This window comes from Sinocyclocheilus grahami, unplaced genomic scaffold (genome assembly GCF_001515645.1).
Source record: "Sinocyclocheilus grahami isolate Dianchi unplaced genomic scaffold, SAMN03320097.WGS_v1.1 scaffold221.1, whole genome shotgun sequence".
NCBI classification, from domain to species: domain Eukaryota; kingdom Metazoa; phylum Chordata; class Actinopteri; order Cypriniformes; family Cyprinidae; genus Sinocyclocheilus; species Sinocyclocheilus grahami.
In genome coordinates this window covers 1,170,163-1,184,880 of record NW_015505400.1, presented here as the reverse complement: position 1 = coordinate 1,184,880, position 14,718 = coordinate 1,170,163, and the positions used below count along the sequence as shown (strand labels likewise).

General features: G+C 40.1%; 1 protein-coding gene across 1 annotated transcript in view; it reads left to right on the top strand.

Moving 5' to 3' along the window:
• Positions 1-14,718, top strand: part of LOC107596594 (ankyrin-3-like) — a gene marked incomplete at its 3' end in the record, with an annotated part of 52,220 nt that overhangs the window by 29,540 nt on the left and 7,962 nt on the right. The window contains exons 14-20 of the mRNA XM_016287351.1: positions 2,331-2,542; positions 3,310-3,517; positions 4,323-4,419; positions 5,112-5,340; positions 5,516-5,641; positions 5,946-6,068; positions 7,558-7,639. Of these exons, the coding sequence (XP_016142837.1) occupies positions 2,331-2,542; positions 3,310-3,517; positions 4,323-4,419; positions 5,112-5,340; positions 5,516-5,641; positions 5,946-6,068; positions 7,558-7,639 (1,077 nt within the window). The remainder of the gene's footprint in view (positions 1-2,330; positions 2,543-3,309; positions 3,518-4,322; positions 4,420-5,111; positions 5,341-5,515; positions 5,642-5,945; positions 6,069-7,557; positions 7,640-14,718) is intronic.

Below are 14,718 nucleotides of genomic sequence, written 5' to 3'. Positions count from 1 at the left end.
GACGATTCAAACGCGAGTTTTGAGCAGTGTGGAGTAGTGCTTGTTGTTTGTCATTTATCCGATCACAAATGCAGACATGGGTTTTATATTTACGCGGCGCAATGCAACGCAACGCGTAAAAAGACAGTAAGTCATTATAATCCGTAATTATGTCCCCACTGGATGCAACAAATGCCTCGTTTATAATGGGTTTTAATGTTTATGTCTCGTCGCTCCGGCCTTACAGGGCATCATAGTATGGTAAGGGGCGTAACATTTTCGTCACACACTTGAGGTATTCGGCCAATCACAACGCACTGGATAGCTGGCCAATCCCAGCACACCTCACTTTTCAGACCGATGAGCTTTGTAAAAATTGATGCGTTTCAGAAAGGCGGGGCATAGAGGAGAAACAATAATGTACAGTATGTGGAAAATAATGTGTTTTTTGAACCTTAAACCGCATAAACACATTTCATTACACCAAATACACAAAATAATGTTTTTTTAGCAACATCATATGACCCCTTTAATGACGCTGTGAAATAACAATATATTATTAGATATAATGTTTAAAATAAGACCATAAGTTAATTTCTAAACGTCTAATTTCTTAAGCTGCACTAAGATTGCTTAATGCTTGATCATTTTATAAGCATTTCTGATTAGTTTTATGGTCAATTCATATTTTCAGTGGCTAGATATACTGCTTGTTTTAAGAATTCTTCAATTATTTTATCCCACTGGCAATTGTTTTGTTTAATTTTAGGATTGGTGTTGCTCTATTTAGGTGTTTTGCTTGTTTCAAAAGGGCTTTTTTATATCAAGCCTGGTCTTGTTCTTTAGAATCTATTAATCTATTTTAATATTACCTCACCATAACTGTCACGGCGTAATTAAGTTGAAATATCACCCAAAAATGTTTTTTAAATATATTTTATAAGCTATGCTGTCTGAAAGTGAATTTATTTTGTTAGATATTTTGCTGATAATAAGAACAAAGTTACTGATTAAGAATAGGATTTTGTGCATCTTTATTTTGCATCTTACTTGGTGTTTGAAAGATTTAATTTCAAAGCATGAAGCAGTGACGCTTGGTAAAAAAAAGTTATGCTAAACTAAAACATTGATAAAATAATTTCTGCATCTGTCCCCTTGGGTTCAGAATAGAAACCAGTAGTGTTTAACTGTATTAATATCAGATGCATTTGCCAAGTGCCCCTCTTTTGCACTAATGTTCCATGAATGTTCATCATCGCCATTTACTAAAGTCATCATCAGCATTTGTGTGTCTCGTTGTCTCGCGTTTATTAGTCTGAGAGGTTCCACTGATAAAGGCCTGCGATGTGTTTTCACAGCCCTGTGATTGTGGAGATCCCTCATTTTGGGTCCATGAGGGGGAAAGAGCGAGAGCTCATTATGCTCAGGAGCGAAAACGGTGAGACCTGGAAAGAGCATCATTATGACTGCAAATCTGAAGACCTCAATGAGCTGCTCAATGGCTTGGATGAAGGTAAAATTATAATTATTCAAATCTGCACTGTTGCTGACCTTGCTAGTGCACAATCAGTGTTGATTAGTGCTCGACGGATGTGAGTTTTTCATTGGTCAAATGCAGGATGGACAATGTCTGATATAATGCCTATATATGTGACCCTGGAGCACAAAACAAGTTGCTGGGGTATATTTGTAGCAATAGCCAAAAATACATTGTATGGGCCAAATTATTGATTTTTCTTTTATGCAAAATTTCATTATGATAGTGAGTAAAGATGATGTTCCATGAAGATATGTTGTACACTTCCTACTGTAAATATATTCAAACTTAATTTTTGATTAGTAATATGCATTGCTAAGAACTTCATTTGAACAACTTTAAAGGCGATTTTCTCAATATTTAGATTTTTTTGCACCCTCAGATTCCAGATGTTCAAATTGTTGTATCTCTGCCAAATATTGTCCTATCCTAATAAACCACACATCAATGGAAAGCTTATTTATTCAGCTTTCAGATAAATTGATACATTTTCGAAAAATTGACCCTTATGATTGGTTTTGTGGTCCAGGGTCACATATTTATAAACAATACAATTTAGAGACAGCATGTGACATACACAAATGTGTTAAAATTAAATGAACATTTGGGAGTACACAGACAGTACAACCACATAGCAACAGATTTAGCACCACTGCAAGACCGTAGCATCATGATGCCAACTTGTGCATAGGCAAACACCACTCACTTTTCCTTCCGGATACTTAAAAACCTATTGTTTGCTCCTGTAATATACTTTTATGTAATGTAAATGCTTCCTGAAATCAAACTCACATTATACATGTGTACTCAACAGAGCTCGACAGCACAGCAGATCTGGAGAAGAAGCGTATCTGCCGGATCATCACAAAGGACTTCCCACAATACTTTGCGGTGGTATCACGGATCAAGCAGGAGAGTAATCAGATGGGTCCAGATGGAGGGGTCCTGTCCAGCATGACAGTACCTCTGGTCCAGGCCTCCTTCCCTGAGGGTGCACTCACTAAGAAGATCAGAGTTGGACTGCAGGTAGATAATGGTCCAACTTATTTAAAATGTTCTTTTTTTGTGTGCGTGTGATTATTTTCACAATATGGAAATACTTTCTCCTATCTCCTAACTTAATATTTAAAGACTACACTCTTAAAAATAATAAACTATTTACTGAATGTATCTTTGGGGAACCAAAAATGTTTCTTCTAAGGCATCGCTGTGAAAAGCCCCTTTTGGAACCTTCATTTTTTAAGAGTGTAGGTTGATTCCTTTGAAAAGTCTAAAGGCCTGTTGACACCAAGGACGGTAACTATAAAGATAACGATAAAGATATAGTTCTAAAAATTATTCTCAATATTAAAGAATAGCAGAGTCCACACCACAGCTATAACGATAGAGAAACTATATCGTTGGAATCACTTTCACTTTTTTCCAGCTGATGAACCATAAAAACATTTGACGCCCAATCAGAATCAATCCTGCTATAATGAGCCCGAGAATTTAAAGCGACTGACAAGCGTGCGCTTAGAATAAACAGAAGATATCGTCCGCTGGTGTGGACGCTAATATAGTTATCTTTATAGTTATCGTTCTTGGTGTGAACGGGTCTTAACACTCTGACTCTGAATCTTAACAACACTACCTCGACCAGTGGTGTGAGTTTAGGCCAGGATATATTAGGGATTATTTGGAAAGCAAACATGATTTTCCCATTTGTTGATGCTGGCGGTCCGAAATTACACACTTTAATGAAGCTCTTTGTGTAGATGTTTCACTTAAATGTTCTTGCTTTCTCTTAACAGGCCCAGCCTGTTCCGGATGAACCTGTGAAGAAGATCATAGGAAACCGTGCCACCTTCAGCCCTATAGTGACAGTGGAGCCTCGCAGGAGGAAGTTCCATAAGCCCATTACCATGACCATGCCCGTGCCTCCGCTCTCTGGAGAGGGTGTGGTGAATGGCTACAAAGGAGACCCAACACCAAGCCTGCGCCTGCTCTGCAGTATAACTGGTAGGATTGACTTGTAGACATCATTAACGACGTGATAAAATCTAATGAAATATATAATCTTTTTAACAGTTTATCGAGCTCCTGTTTCACTATAGTGGTGTTTGCAATCATCACTACAGTTTTTTCATAAATAGACTAATTAGGGTTAGCCAAAAGGTTACTCACACCTAGAACGATAACTATAAAGATAACTGTTAGTGTCCACACCAACACAAGATAACACTCTGTATATCTATTTAGCACATGCTACAGTTATGTCGTCCACCACTGTTAATACTCGAGCTTTTTAAAGTTAATTGATTTTTATAATTCATCAGCTGGAAAAAATGTTCTGAAAGTGATTCCAACAATATTGTTCCTCTGTGTTGTTGTCATTATGGTTGTAGTTTGGACATCTCTCATAGAATTTAGAACCATTCTTAAAACTTTATAATTATAGTGTACCAGACATTGGTGGGTGGAGCTAATGTAAGTAGCGTTTGCCAACAAGTGTGCCATTTGCACTTAGTTTAAGACACTCTGAAAAAAAATGTTCTTCCTCTCACTTGGGCCCCAAGTGTGCATGGGCTCATGCTCATAATGCCCCTGCAATTATAGTAGATTTAAAAGAAAAACAAAATGGTCTGAATTTTGCTTTGTGAAATTATGGTACGAGAAACATACCTGCACAAAACACGTTGATGGCCTGTCGACCGGTGCATCTCTATTTGTCTCGTTGAGGTGGTGAATTTTAGACTGGCAAGAACAGTCACTTATTTTTTTTCGGAAAATTTAAAAATCATTTTAATAAAGCATCTTGTGACAGGTGGCACATCACCGGCTCAGTGGGAGGACATCACTGGCACTACACCTCTCACTTTTTTGAATGACTGTGTGTCCTTCACCACAAACGTGTCTGCCAGGTACAAGAACAACTTATGACCTTTCCTCATAAAATCCTCTTACCTCTTTTAATCAATTTTCAATATCTCAGATCTAATTCTAGAAAATATTAAGGTGTCGGAGCTAATGTAAATAGTGTTTGCCAACAAGCGTGCCATTTGCACTTAGTTTAAGACACTCTGAAAAAAAAATGTCTTCCTCTCGCTTGGGCCCCAAGTGTGCATGAGCTCATTTTCATAATGCCCCTGCAATTATAGTAGATTTAAAAGAAAAACAAAATGGTCTGAATTTTGCTTTGTGAAATTATGGTACGAGAAGCATACCTGCACAAAACACGTTGATGGCCTGTCGACCGGTGCATCTCTATTTGTTTCTTTGAGGTGGTGAATTTTAGACTGGCAAGAGCAGTCACTTATTTTTTTTTCAGAAAATGTAAAAATCATTTTAATAAAGCATCTTGTGACAGGTGGCACATCACCGGCTCAGTGGGAGGACATCACTGGCACTACACCTCTCACTTTTTTGAATGACTGTGTGTCCTTCACCACAAACGTGTCTGCCAGGTACAAGAACAACTTATGACCTTTCCTCATAAAATCCTCTTACCTGTTTTAATCAATTTTCAATATCTCAAATCTAATTCTAGAAAATATTAAGGTGTATTATCAAAATCGCACATTTTCAGCTTTGTGACTGTTAAATTTGTGTCCAGGTTTTGGCTTGCAGACTGCCATCAGATCCCAGAGACTGTAGGTTTGGCCACCCAGCTCTACAGGGAGCTCATCTGTGTGCCCTACATGGCCAAGTTTGTAGTGTTTGCTAAAATGAATGACCCTGTAGAGTCCAGCCTGCGGTGCTTCTGTATGACAGATGATAAAGTGGACAAAACCCTGGAACAGCAGGAGAACTTTGAGGAGGTGGCCAGAAGCAAAGACATTGAGGTGCATTATCCGTTTTAGTTATTTCATTTTTTTAAATGTTGCTATTATCACTAGATTCTGATGTACTGTATAACATTCCATGCTAATTATTTATTTTATGAGATATTACTAGGATTTGTGCACATTATCATTTTTATAAAATGTGGTTTGCATGACACGGCTGGCTGTTTTAAAGGTGCTGGAGGGGAAGCCCATCTATGTGGACTGCTATGGCAATTTGGCCCCTCTTACCAAAACCGGACAGCAGCTGGTTTTTAACTTCTATGCTTTCAAAGAAAACAGACTCCCATTCTGTGTGAAGGTAGATCATTTTTTTCCCTTCAGCGATTTCCACATTTTCATGACAATTGGACACATTAGTAATACATTCTGCCTGCCATATTGTTTTGTTATTAAAATCAGCATAACTTTCTGTTAGACCCTGAGATTTCAGAAGGTAATGTAGCTCTTCACATGTTCTTGTGTATTTTCTAACTGAAACCTTCTACTTATTTAAATCAGATGGGCTGCTCTATCGTTTTCTACAAGCTATGATCCAGCAAATTCTGGGCAAGTCAGACCTAAAGACTAAATTGTTACCAGTAACATTTGTTTGTCATCTGCAGGTCAGAGACAGCAGCCAAGAGCCATGTGGCCGCCTGTCCTTCCTCAGAGAGCCCAAAACTTCCAAGGGTCTCACTCAGACTGCTATCTGTAATTTAAACATCACACTGCCAGGACTCAAGAAGGTAAGGCTGAACTATGATCATCTGCGTCATATCATGCCATCTTCATACTCAGGAAAGATAGAGCAGTGTTCCTAGTCATGAAGGGTCAAAATTGGCTCAAACTGCCTGAGTGTGTCTTTTATCTGTTTCAAGCTTCTTTCAAGTTGTTGTTGTGGCTGACCCAAATCACACTTTTGATTTGGATCTTGCTTTGGCTGAAGGTGCACAGGCTTGGGCTTTTTTCAACCGCTTCTGTGGTTTATTTTTCTTTTCTTTTTTACCCCTTTATGTTCCTTCACTGTGGCTTTGTGGTAACTTTTACTTAGTGTGCTCTCAATCGCCTTTTTCACATGCTGATGTTTCTTTCCCCCTGCTCTTCATTACGTTATCCCCTCTGTTTCTGCAATACATCTTGGGAACCAAAAGGATATGGATTCAGATCCTGAGGAAGAGGTAATAGTGCTGTCCCCTCATTTTCATGTGGTGTGCTAGTTGCTTTAGCTCTGGGTTATTTGTTCGTTTAAGACGGCTTTAACTTGGGTACACATACCCTGCATGCTGCTGCAACTTTCTGCAAGCTGATTTTTTTTTTACTCATCCATGCATCAAGGACCGTTGCCTAGACTGTAAAGACTTAAGTGGATCACATCAAAGCATATTAAAATTGAATTTATAGGACAAAAAATAATATGTTTATGTTGCGTATCAAATTACTGGACATCGGAACCTATGATCTCACTGACCCAGTCAATCGTAGTTATTGTTTTTGTTTCATGGCCTTTAGAATGAGTTAAAGGAAATCAATGTAGCATTAGCTGTAGCACTAATGCTACATTGCTAATGCTATTGATGTGAATAGAGACTATATAGGCCAACCCCGTTGAAAAAACCAGCATATGCTGGTTAGGTATGTTTTGACGCTGGGATGCTGGTTTAAGCTGGTCCTTTGCTGGTTTAAACTGGTCATTTGCTGGTTTAAGCTGGTCCTTTGCTGGTTTAAACTGGTCATTTGCTGGTTTAAGCTGGTCCTTTGCTGGTTTAAACTGGTCATTTGCTGGTTTAAGCTGGTCCTTTGCTGGTTTAAACTGGTCATTTGCTGGTTTAAGCTGGTCCTTTGCTGGTTTAAACTGGTCATTTGCTGGTTTAAGCTGGTCCTTTGCTGGTTTAAACTGGTCATTTGCTGGTTTATGCTGGTCCTTTTGCTGATTTATGCTGGCCCATTGCCAGCACACGACCAGCATAAACCAGCAAAGGACCAGCACAAACCAGCTTAAACCAGCATCCCAGCGACAAAACATACCTAACCAGCATATGCTGTTTTTTTCAACAGGGAACCCAATTTAAAGAGTACAGTAATATAAAGAAAATTATAAAAACCTTCCAAATCAGTGTTCCTTCATTATAGTCATAAAGCTTTTTCAAAAAGAATGGAACAGTAAGGGAGTTAGCTGAACTTTAAGCAGGGTTGATAATGGGAGAACTGATAGGATTCTTTTTGTTGTTGTTACAGACTGAAAAGCCAGAACGACGTCATACCTTTACATCTCTAGCCTTACGTAAGCGCTACAGCTATCTGACTGAGCCTGGAACGAGTGAGTGTGATGTTTTCACTAATGTATGAACTTATATTGAGAACCAAATTCTTGAGAGTGATTAAAGCTAACATGTGACTTACTGTGACCATCTATGATATATTAACTGGCATAAACATTGTTTTATCTGCACATTTTTTACCATACATGAACACATGCTTGTTTTCTGTTGATGTTTTTTAAAGTTTAGTTTGCATGTGAAATTTGGTATTTCAGTTGGTGTGCCGTGTTTGCCCTGTGCTTATGGGATATTGTTTACCCTATTTGTTCATTTTTACCCACACTAGCAAGAATAATATTTTGTAACATTCATAACATTTTACTTTGAGTGACTTATTAATGCAAACTTTATGCACTATGGCATCAAAGTAAAAAAATAATTTCCTTTGTTTAATTCCTGTTTACAACCAGTCTTGCTCCTTTTGGCTTTGTGATTGTGTATAATTATTTAATGCATTTTTGACGGAAATGCATGAATACTCACAGGTAGATTCTCTCGGGTGCTTTCACAGTTTGCACTGAATTGCCTGTCACTAAGGTTACTCAGATCTGCATGATGTGAGCGATATTATGAACTTTAAATTGTAGTTATTTAGCCTGCATTTGTCATAATATGATTTGCTGTAGCATAGGAACAAGGATGCTTTTTGTTTTGGAGTCTTCTGTTTTTGTCAAAATACACAAATTGGGGAAGGATCTGGTTTTTTTTCTTTTCTGAACCAAACAGATAAAAGGCACTGTAGCAAATGAAGGTAGTCAGTCACAGGAAAATTTAGCACATCAAAAGTCAAAAGTGAAATTGTTTTACTCTGGTCCTGTGCATTTGTCTTGCCATTTTACGTTTTGTCGTTCATCATTTTTGTCATACTTTTGCGTGTGTGCGCTTTGTTAATTTTTGTTTTGTGAACCCTTTGTGGGCCATGAGTCTCTTTGGATCATCTTTATTTTGGCATCATCCTCATCTTCAGTTCCATTTCACATCATAAAACTGCTGCTCTACTTCTTATAAGACAATCACCACTGACCAATTTTTTCCTTGTGGTCTCTCTTTCTCCACCATTTTTTGTTGACTTTATGTTTGGATTTTCATTTGTCTGTTTAAAGAAACAGTCGAACGAAGTACAACAAGAACACTGCCTGCTGGTTACGCTCACAAACCTGTCTTTTCAACAAGATCTTACCAGGCATGGTCGACTGCTCCTATTACCGTCCCTGGGCAAACAAAATGTGGACTGGGTTCCCTCTCCAGTTCACCTTCCAACACGCCATCTGCTTCGCCACTAAAGTCTGTGTGGTCCATTTCCTCTGCATCTCCAATCAAGTCCACCCTAGGAACATCGAATGCTTCTCCTTCAAAATCAGTTAGCGATATAGCATCACCCATTAGAACATACAGATCTATGTCATCTCCAATAAAGACTGTGGTTCAACAACCCCAAAACCAAGTTCAAATTTCCTCCAGTCTCCTGTCTTCGCCAGGTAAAATTGGCACAGATCCGGTGTCCATTAAGGGGCTCGCTGCTTCATTGTCCTCAAGAGCTAACTTGACTTCATCACCTGGATCCATCCTAGACAGAACTTTCACCACAGTGAAGCAAGCTGATTCTATAAAGTCAACCACAAATACATACACATCTTTATCATTCAAATCCACCCTGGCCCCCACAAGTATAGCAGTGTCCTCTCCAATTCGAAATATTACAAACTTGTCCTCTATTAAAACGACCACAGATACAGCTAGGGGTACAATTCTGTCATCGCTTTCTTCATCAGCTAAGCCTACAATATCCAGTACTGAAACAGTCCTGTTAAATGGATCCATTTCACCAATAAAATATCCCTCTGCATCTTCCCGTTTGTTTACAGGAGGGGCTTACAGCTTACAAGAACGGATACAGGCCACAACGCAAGCAGCTACGGCCAGTGTTGGTGCAGCCTTCAGTGAGGCTGAGAGATCACTTACTGCTGGCTCAACGTCAAACTATAGTGCGCTAAAATCTGTATCTTCACCTTTAAGATCAAATTTATCAAGTTCTGTTTACGATACCCTTAGATCACCAGCCACTACCACCACATCAATATCGTCCATTTCCATGTCTGTTCCAGTATTCTCCGTGGTCAGTGTGCTCCCTGAACCCCAGGGGAAGAAACTCCCAGAAAAAATAACAATCACACCTCAGCCACACACCCAAACACAGTCCTCTACATCACGAATTAAACCCTCAAAGCCCTCACTTTTTATTTCCCCGACAGTCCTCAAAGCAGCTGCCTCACCCACATTGACATCCAGTCAAGCGATTCTTAAGGACGTGGCAGATATGAAGGAAGATTTGATAAGAATGACTGCAATCTTACAAACTGACTCCTCGACTGTAGCCAAAAGCTTTCACTCACATGTTTCTAAAGAGTCCAAAATGGAGGATGAAGAGCCTTTCAGTTTGGTTGAGAAAGTTAAAGAGGACCTTGTCAAAGTTAATGCAATTCTCAAAAAAGATGTCCTGAGTGAGGCCAAAAGCTCAAGTAAAGACAGGGCCTCAGAGGATGAATGGGAAGAGTTCTCCAAAGATGAAATTGAGGAGGCACGACAGAGTGCCCTGCGTTCCATGTCAACATTTGAACCAACCTTTCCTGTTGGACCACAGTCAGTGCCTGACAAAGATCTCAATTTAGCTAAAGTGGTTGATTACTTAATGAATGATCTTGGTGCCAGTTCCCTTTCAAAAATAGCTGATGTAAAGAGCAGATATGATGAAATAAAGAAGGAAGGGGAGGAAAAACAAAAGCGTACCATGAAACCGGAGTACAAGCTCAAAATGCCACCCACAGGTATGCGGACCTCTCCCTCAGAGAAAGACTTGAGTAAATTAGCAGACTCCTATAGTGGCACAGATGCTATCCTGGAATCTCCTGATGACTTTTCCCATGAACAAGATAAGAGTCCCCTCTCAGATAGTGGTTTTGAAACCAGAAGTGAAAAGACCCCATCAGCTCCTCAAAGTGCAGAGAGCACAGGGCCCAAACCCCCCTTTACAGATGTGCCTATCCCCCCTGTCATAACAGAAACCAGAACTGAGGTTCTTCACGTCATCAGGAGCTATGAACATCCTGAGGAGGTCTGTGTGCCACTAATGGATGAGGCAGCAGCTTTGAAGCCTCCGGTTGAGCCTGAGCCAGCAGTTAGCTTGATCAAAGATAAGGTAAAGGCCTTGCAGATGAAAGTCAGCTCTGAGGAACTGGCATGCGTCAAAGAAGAAACTCATATCACCACTACAACTCGAATGGTCTACCACAAACCTCAACTGAAAGATTCTGGCTCTGACAGGATTGAAGAAGCATTGTCAGTCCGAGACATAATGAAAGCTTTTCAGTCTGGAAGAGACCCTTCCAAAGAATTAGCCGGTTTATTTGAGCACAAAGCTAGCCAAGATGCCATTAAAGGTGATGAATTGTCCCCACGGTTCCTCGAAAAGGACAAAAAAACTCAAGTTGAAAGAATTATTGAGGTGCACATAGAAAAGGGCAACACAACTGACCCGACAGAAGTTATAATCAGAGAGACTAAAAGGCATCCAGAGTTTACATGCAAGAGTGACCGAGGTCTCAAGGAACTCGTTGAAAGTGTTGATGGTGATTATGAGGTTCTTCAAGATGAGGAGGAACTTACTACTGAGGAATCACTGCCATTCTTCTTAGACACATCCAGAGTCAATACACCTGTTTCTCAAGAGGAAGAGTCTCGTCCCAGTTCAGCTCAGCTTACTGCAGATGAGTCATATAAAGCTTTAAAACTTCTAAGCCAGCATTCTATAGAGTATCATGATGACGAATTATCTGAGTTGAGAGGGGAGTCATACAGGTTTGCTGAGAAAATGTTGCTCTCAGAAAAATTAGACATATCACATTCTGATACTGAGGACTCAGTGGCAGACCAGGCACATAGCATAGCCACTGAGGTACAAGGGGCAGAAGGCATATATGGAGAAACAGTAGCTGGCCCCAGGAAGGAGTCCAAGTTAAAGTCAGCAAGGGATGCATCAGACAAATCAGGTAAATATCCCCCACAAGATGAGCAATATGACAAAGTTACTGTATTACATTATACCACAGAACCCGGTAGCCCTAAACATGCAGTCTGGATGAGATTCACCCAGGATAGGCAGGACAGGAATAGAGAGAAACTCATATATGAAGATAGAGTAGATCGGACCATTAAAGAGGCAGAGGAGAAACTGAGTGAGGTTTCACAGTTTTTTAGGGACAAAACTGAAAAGTTAAACGATGAGCTCAAGTCCCCTGAGAAAAAGAAACCAGCAAGATTATCACGAGAGACATGGTCAGGGCCAAGCTCAACGTGCAGCAGCCCAGAGAAAAAGCAAAAGAGTGCAACTGAGGAATGGGACAAAGGCAGACAGAAGATGTTTGGCAGTACAAATGAAAAGAAAAGTGCAAGTCTGCCAAACAGTCCCGAGAGGCATGTGCTGTCACAGTTCTGTGAGGACAAACCAAAACAGCACCAAGATCCTAAGCAGTCAGAGACAGGTGATGCAGGCCCCCCAGTCCCAGTTAAGACTTCTAGAGTGAGTTCTGTTCGACAAAAGTTTGAAATAGAAGCGCAGAAACAGGATCAGAATGTGCCTCTAACACAGTCAAAACAAGCAGTTAAAAAACGACCAGAAAGTAAATTACCAGTATATCAGATTTTCGCTGGTTCCAAACCCTCAAAAGCTGATTCCACAGATGAAGGACACCCACCTCCTAGAAAACTAACAGAAACTGATAAAAGTAGAGTAACCCCTCACAGTAGCAGTAGTACTATTGTCTCAAAGCAATTGGGTGAAAAATGTGTACCTGAAAAATCTAGCACATCAGATACTGTTGTAAAAAGAGCCTCACTTTTTGAGAAAATGAAAGCTCAAGAGTTTGATAAAACGCAAGAGAGCTCTACTAAAGTTCACTCTCAAAATTTGAAAGATGGAAATATTGCAGACAGGCATAGTGCGATTAATGATATTAAAGAGCAGCAGTATTTAAAAGGTGACATTAAAAATGAGACCATTAAAACAGCTTCCTCGTCTAAGGATAATATAAATAGGAATGACTTTCAGATAAAGAGCCTTATGAAAAAAACAGAATCTCACATTCCTGTGAGAACATCACCTGGTTCCCCAGACAATAATCAGTCAAAGAAGGCAAATCAAGACACATTAACTAAATTATCTGAAAAGAGCCCATCACACATACCTACCCTGACCAAACCAAGGGTTCATGGCCGTTCAGAGTTACAGAGAGAGGAAGCTGCAACAAAGAACTCTGAAGAAGTCTCTGCTGAAAGTAGAACAAAAAGTGGTCTAAGTGACACTAGTTCAGTCGAAAAAATATCCACAGTTACAACGAGAGAAAGTTTCAAAGGGCTTAAAACTTTACCAGTCTATGTAAGTGTTCAAGTGGGGAAACAGTCTGACAAAGATATGGGAGGAGGAGGAACCAATGGAACATTCAAAAAGATGGCCAGCTCAGAAAGTCGAACAATTTATGCAGTTAAACAGAAACAGCCCACATCTCCTCAAGGCAGCCCAGATGATGACACTTTAGAACAGTTCTCTTTTATCGATAGCTCTGGCAAAAGTCCTATGACTCCAGAGACACCAAGCTCAGAAGAGGTCAGCTATGATCTCACCTCGAGAACCCCTGATCCATTTATTGCATTTATGCCAGGTATTGCAAGCCCAATAGCTGAGGTTTCAGAGGAGTCAGAAGATAGTGAACAAGGCAAAGCTATTCCTTTGAAAGAATCTGAACCAGAAAAAGGAGCCAATGGTGAACACAAAACAAGAGACAAAAGAGTTGCATATATAGAGTTCCCTCCTCCACCACCCTTGGATTCTGATTCCTCACAGCCTGAGAAAAAAGGGTTGACTCCTTCCTCAGAGGCTGAGACTGAAATGATGGAAGTAAATCTCCAAGAGGAGCATGATAAACATCTTCTTGCCGAGCCTATAATAAGAGTCCAGCCTCCATCTCCTGTGCCCCCAGGAGCTAATGATAGTGATTCAAGTGAGGAGGAATCTATCTTTAAACCTATTCCAATAAAGAAATATACCTTTAAGATTGATGAGGACAAAGATTTGAAGAAAAGCCCATCAAAAAATCATGACAAGAATTGGAATGATAAAGAACCAGAGGCAAATAGTAATGGAAAAGCAGAAGATTACGATTATGAACAAAATGGCAATGATCAGTCCATCACAGATTGCTCATTAGCGACAACTGCAGAGTTCTCTCATGACACTGATGCCACTGAGATTGACTCTCTGGATGGATATGAACTTCAAGATGAGGATGACGGCTTAAGTGAACCTACTGCCAAACCATTTGGATTTCCCAACGAAAACAGAAAGGATCTTTGGGCATCAGATAATATGTCTAGACTAAGTGACCGTTGCCAAAGTAAACTTGAAGTAATTCATGAAGAATCACCTGCTGAGGATTGCAAAAAGACCAAAGCTAAGACTGATCCCTCAAACAAAAAGAATGGCAAGGACAGTGAAAAGGATGGAAAACAATCTGATCAAGGATTGACAGACACTTACTTTAGTTACAAGCTAGATGAGGAGTTTAATACTCCTTTCAAAACTGTTGCAACAAAAGGCTTTGATCCTTGGTCAAGCAAGGGAGGAGAAGATGAAGTAGTGGACGCTAGAATTAAAGATGATGAGCCCAAGCCGTTTGGGCTAGCAGTAGATGACAAGTCTACAGCAACAACCCCTGACACAACTCCTGCAAGAACCCCAACCGATGAAAGCACACCAAGTAGCGAGCCAAACCCTTTCCCCTTCCACGAAGGGAAGATGTTTGAGATGACCCGCAGTGGTGCGATTGACATGAGCAAGCGGGATTTTGTTGAAGAGAGGCTGCAATTTTTTCAGATCGGTGAGCATACATTTGGAGGGAGGATAGGGGATGGGGTCAGAAAACCAAATGTAGTCACCTCAAATCCACAGATAGTTGAGAGAGCACAAGTTAAGATGGAGGACAACACGGTTATATCATACAATATCATTCAGATATGCACTGACCAC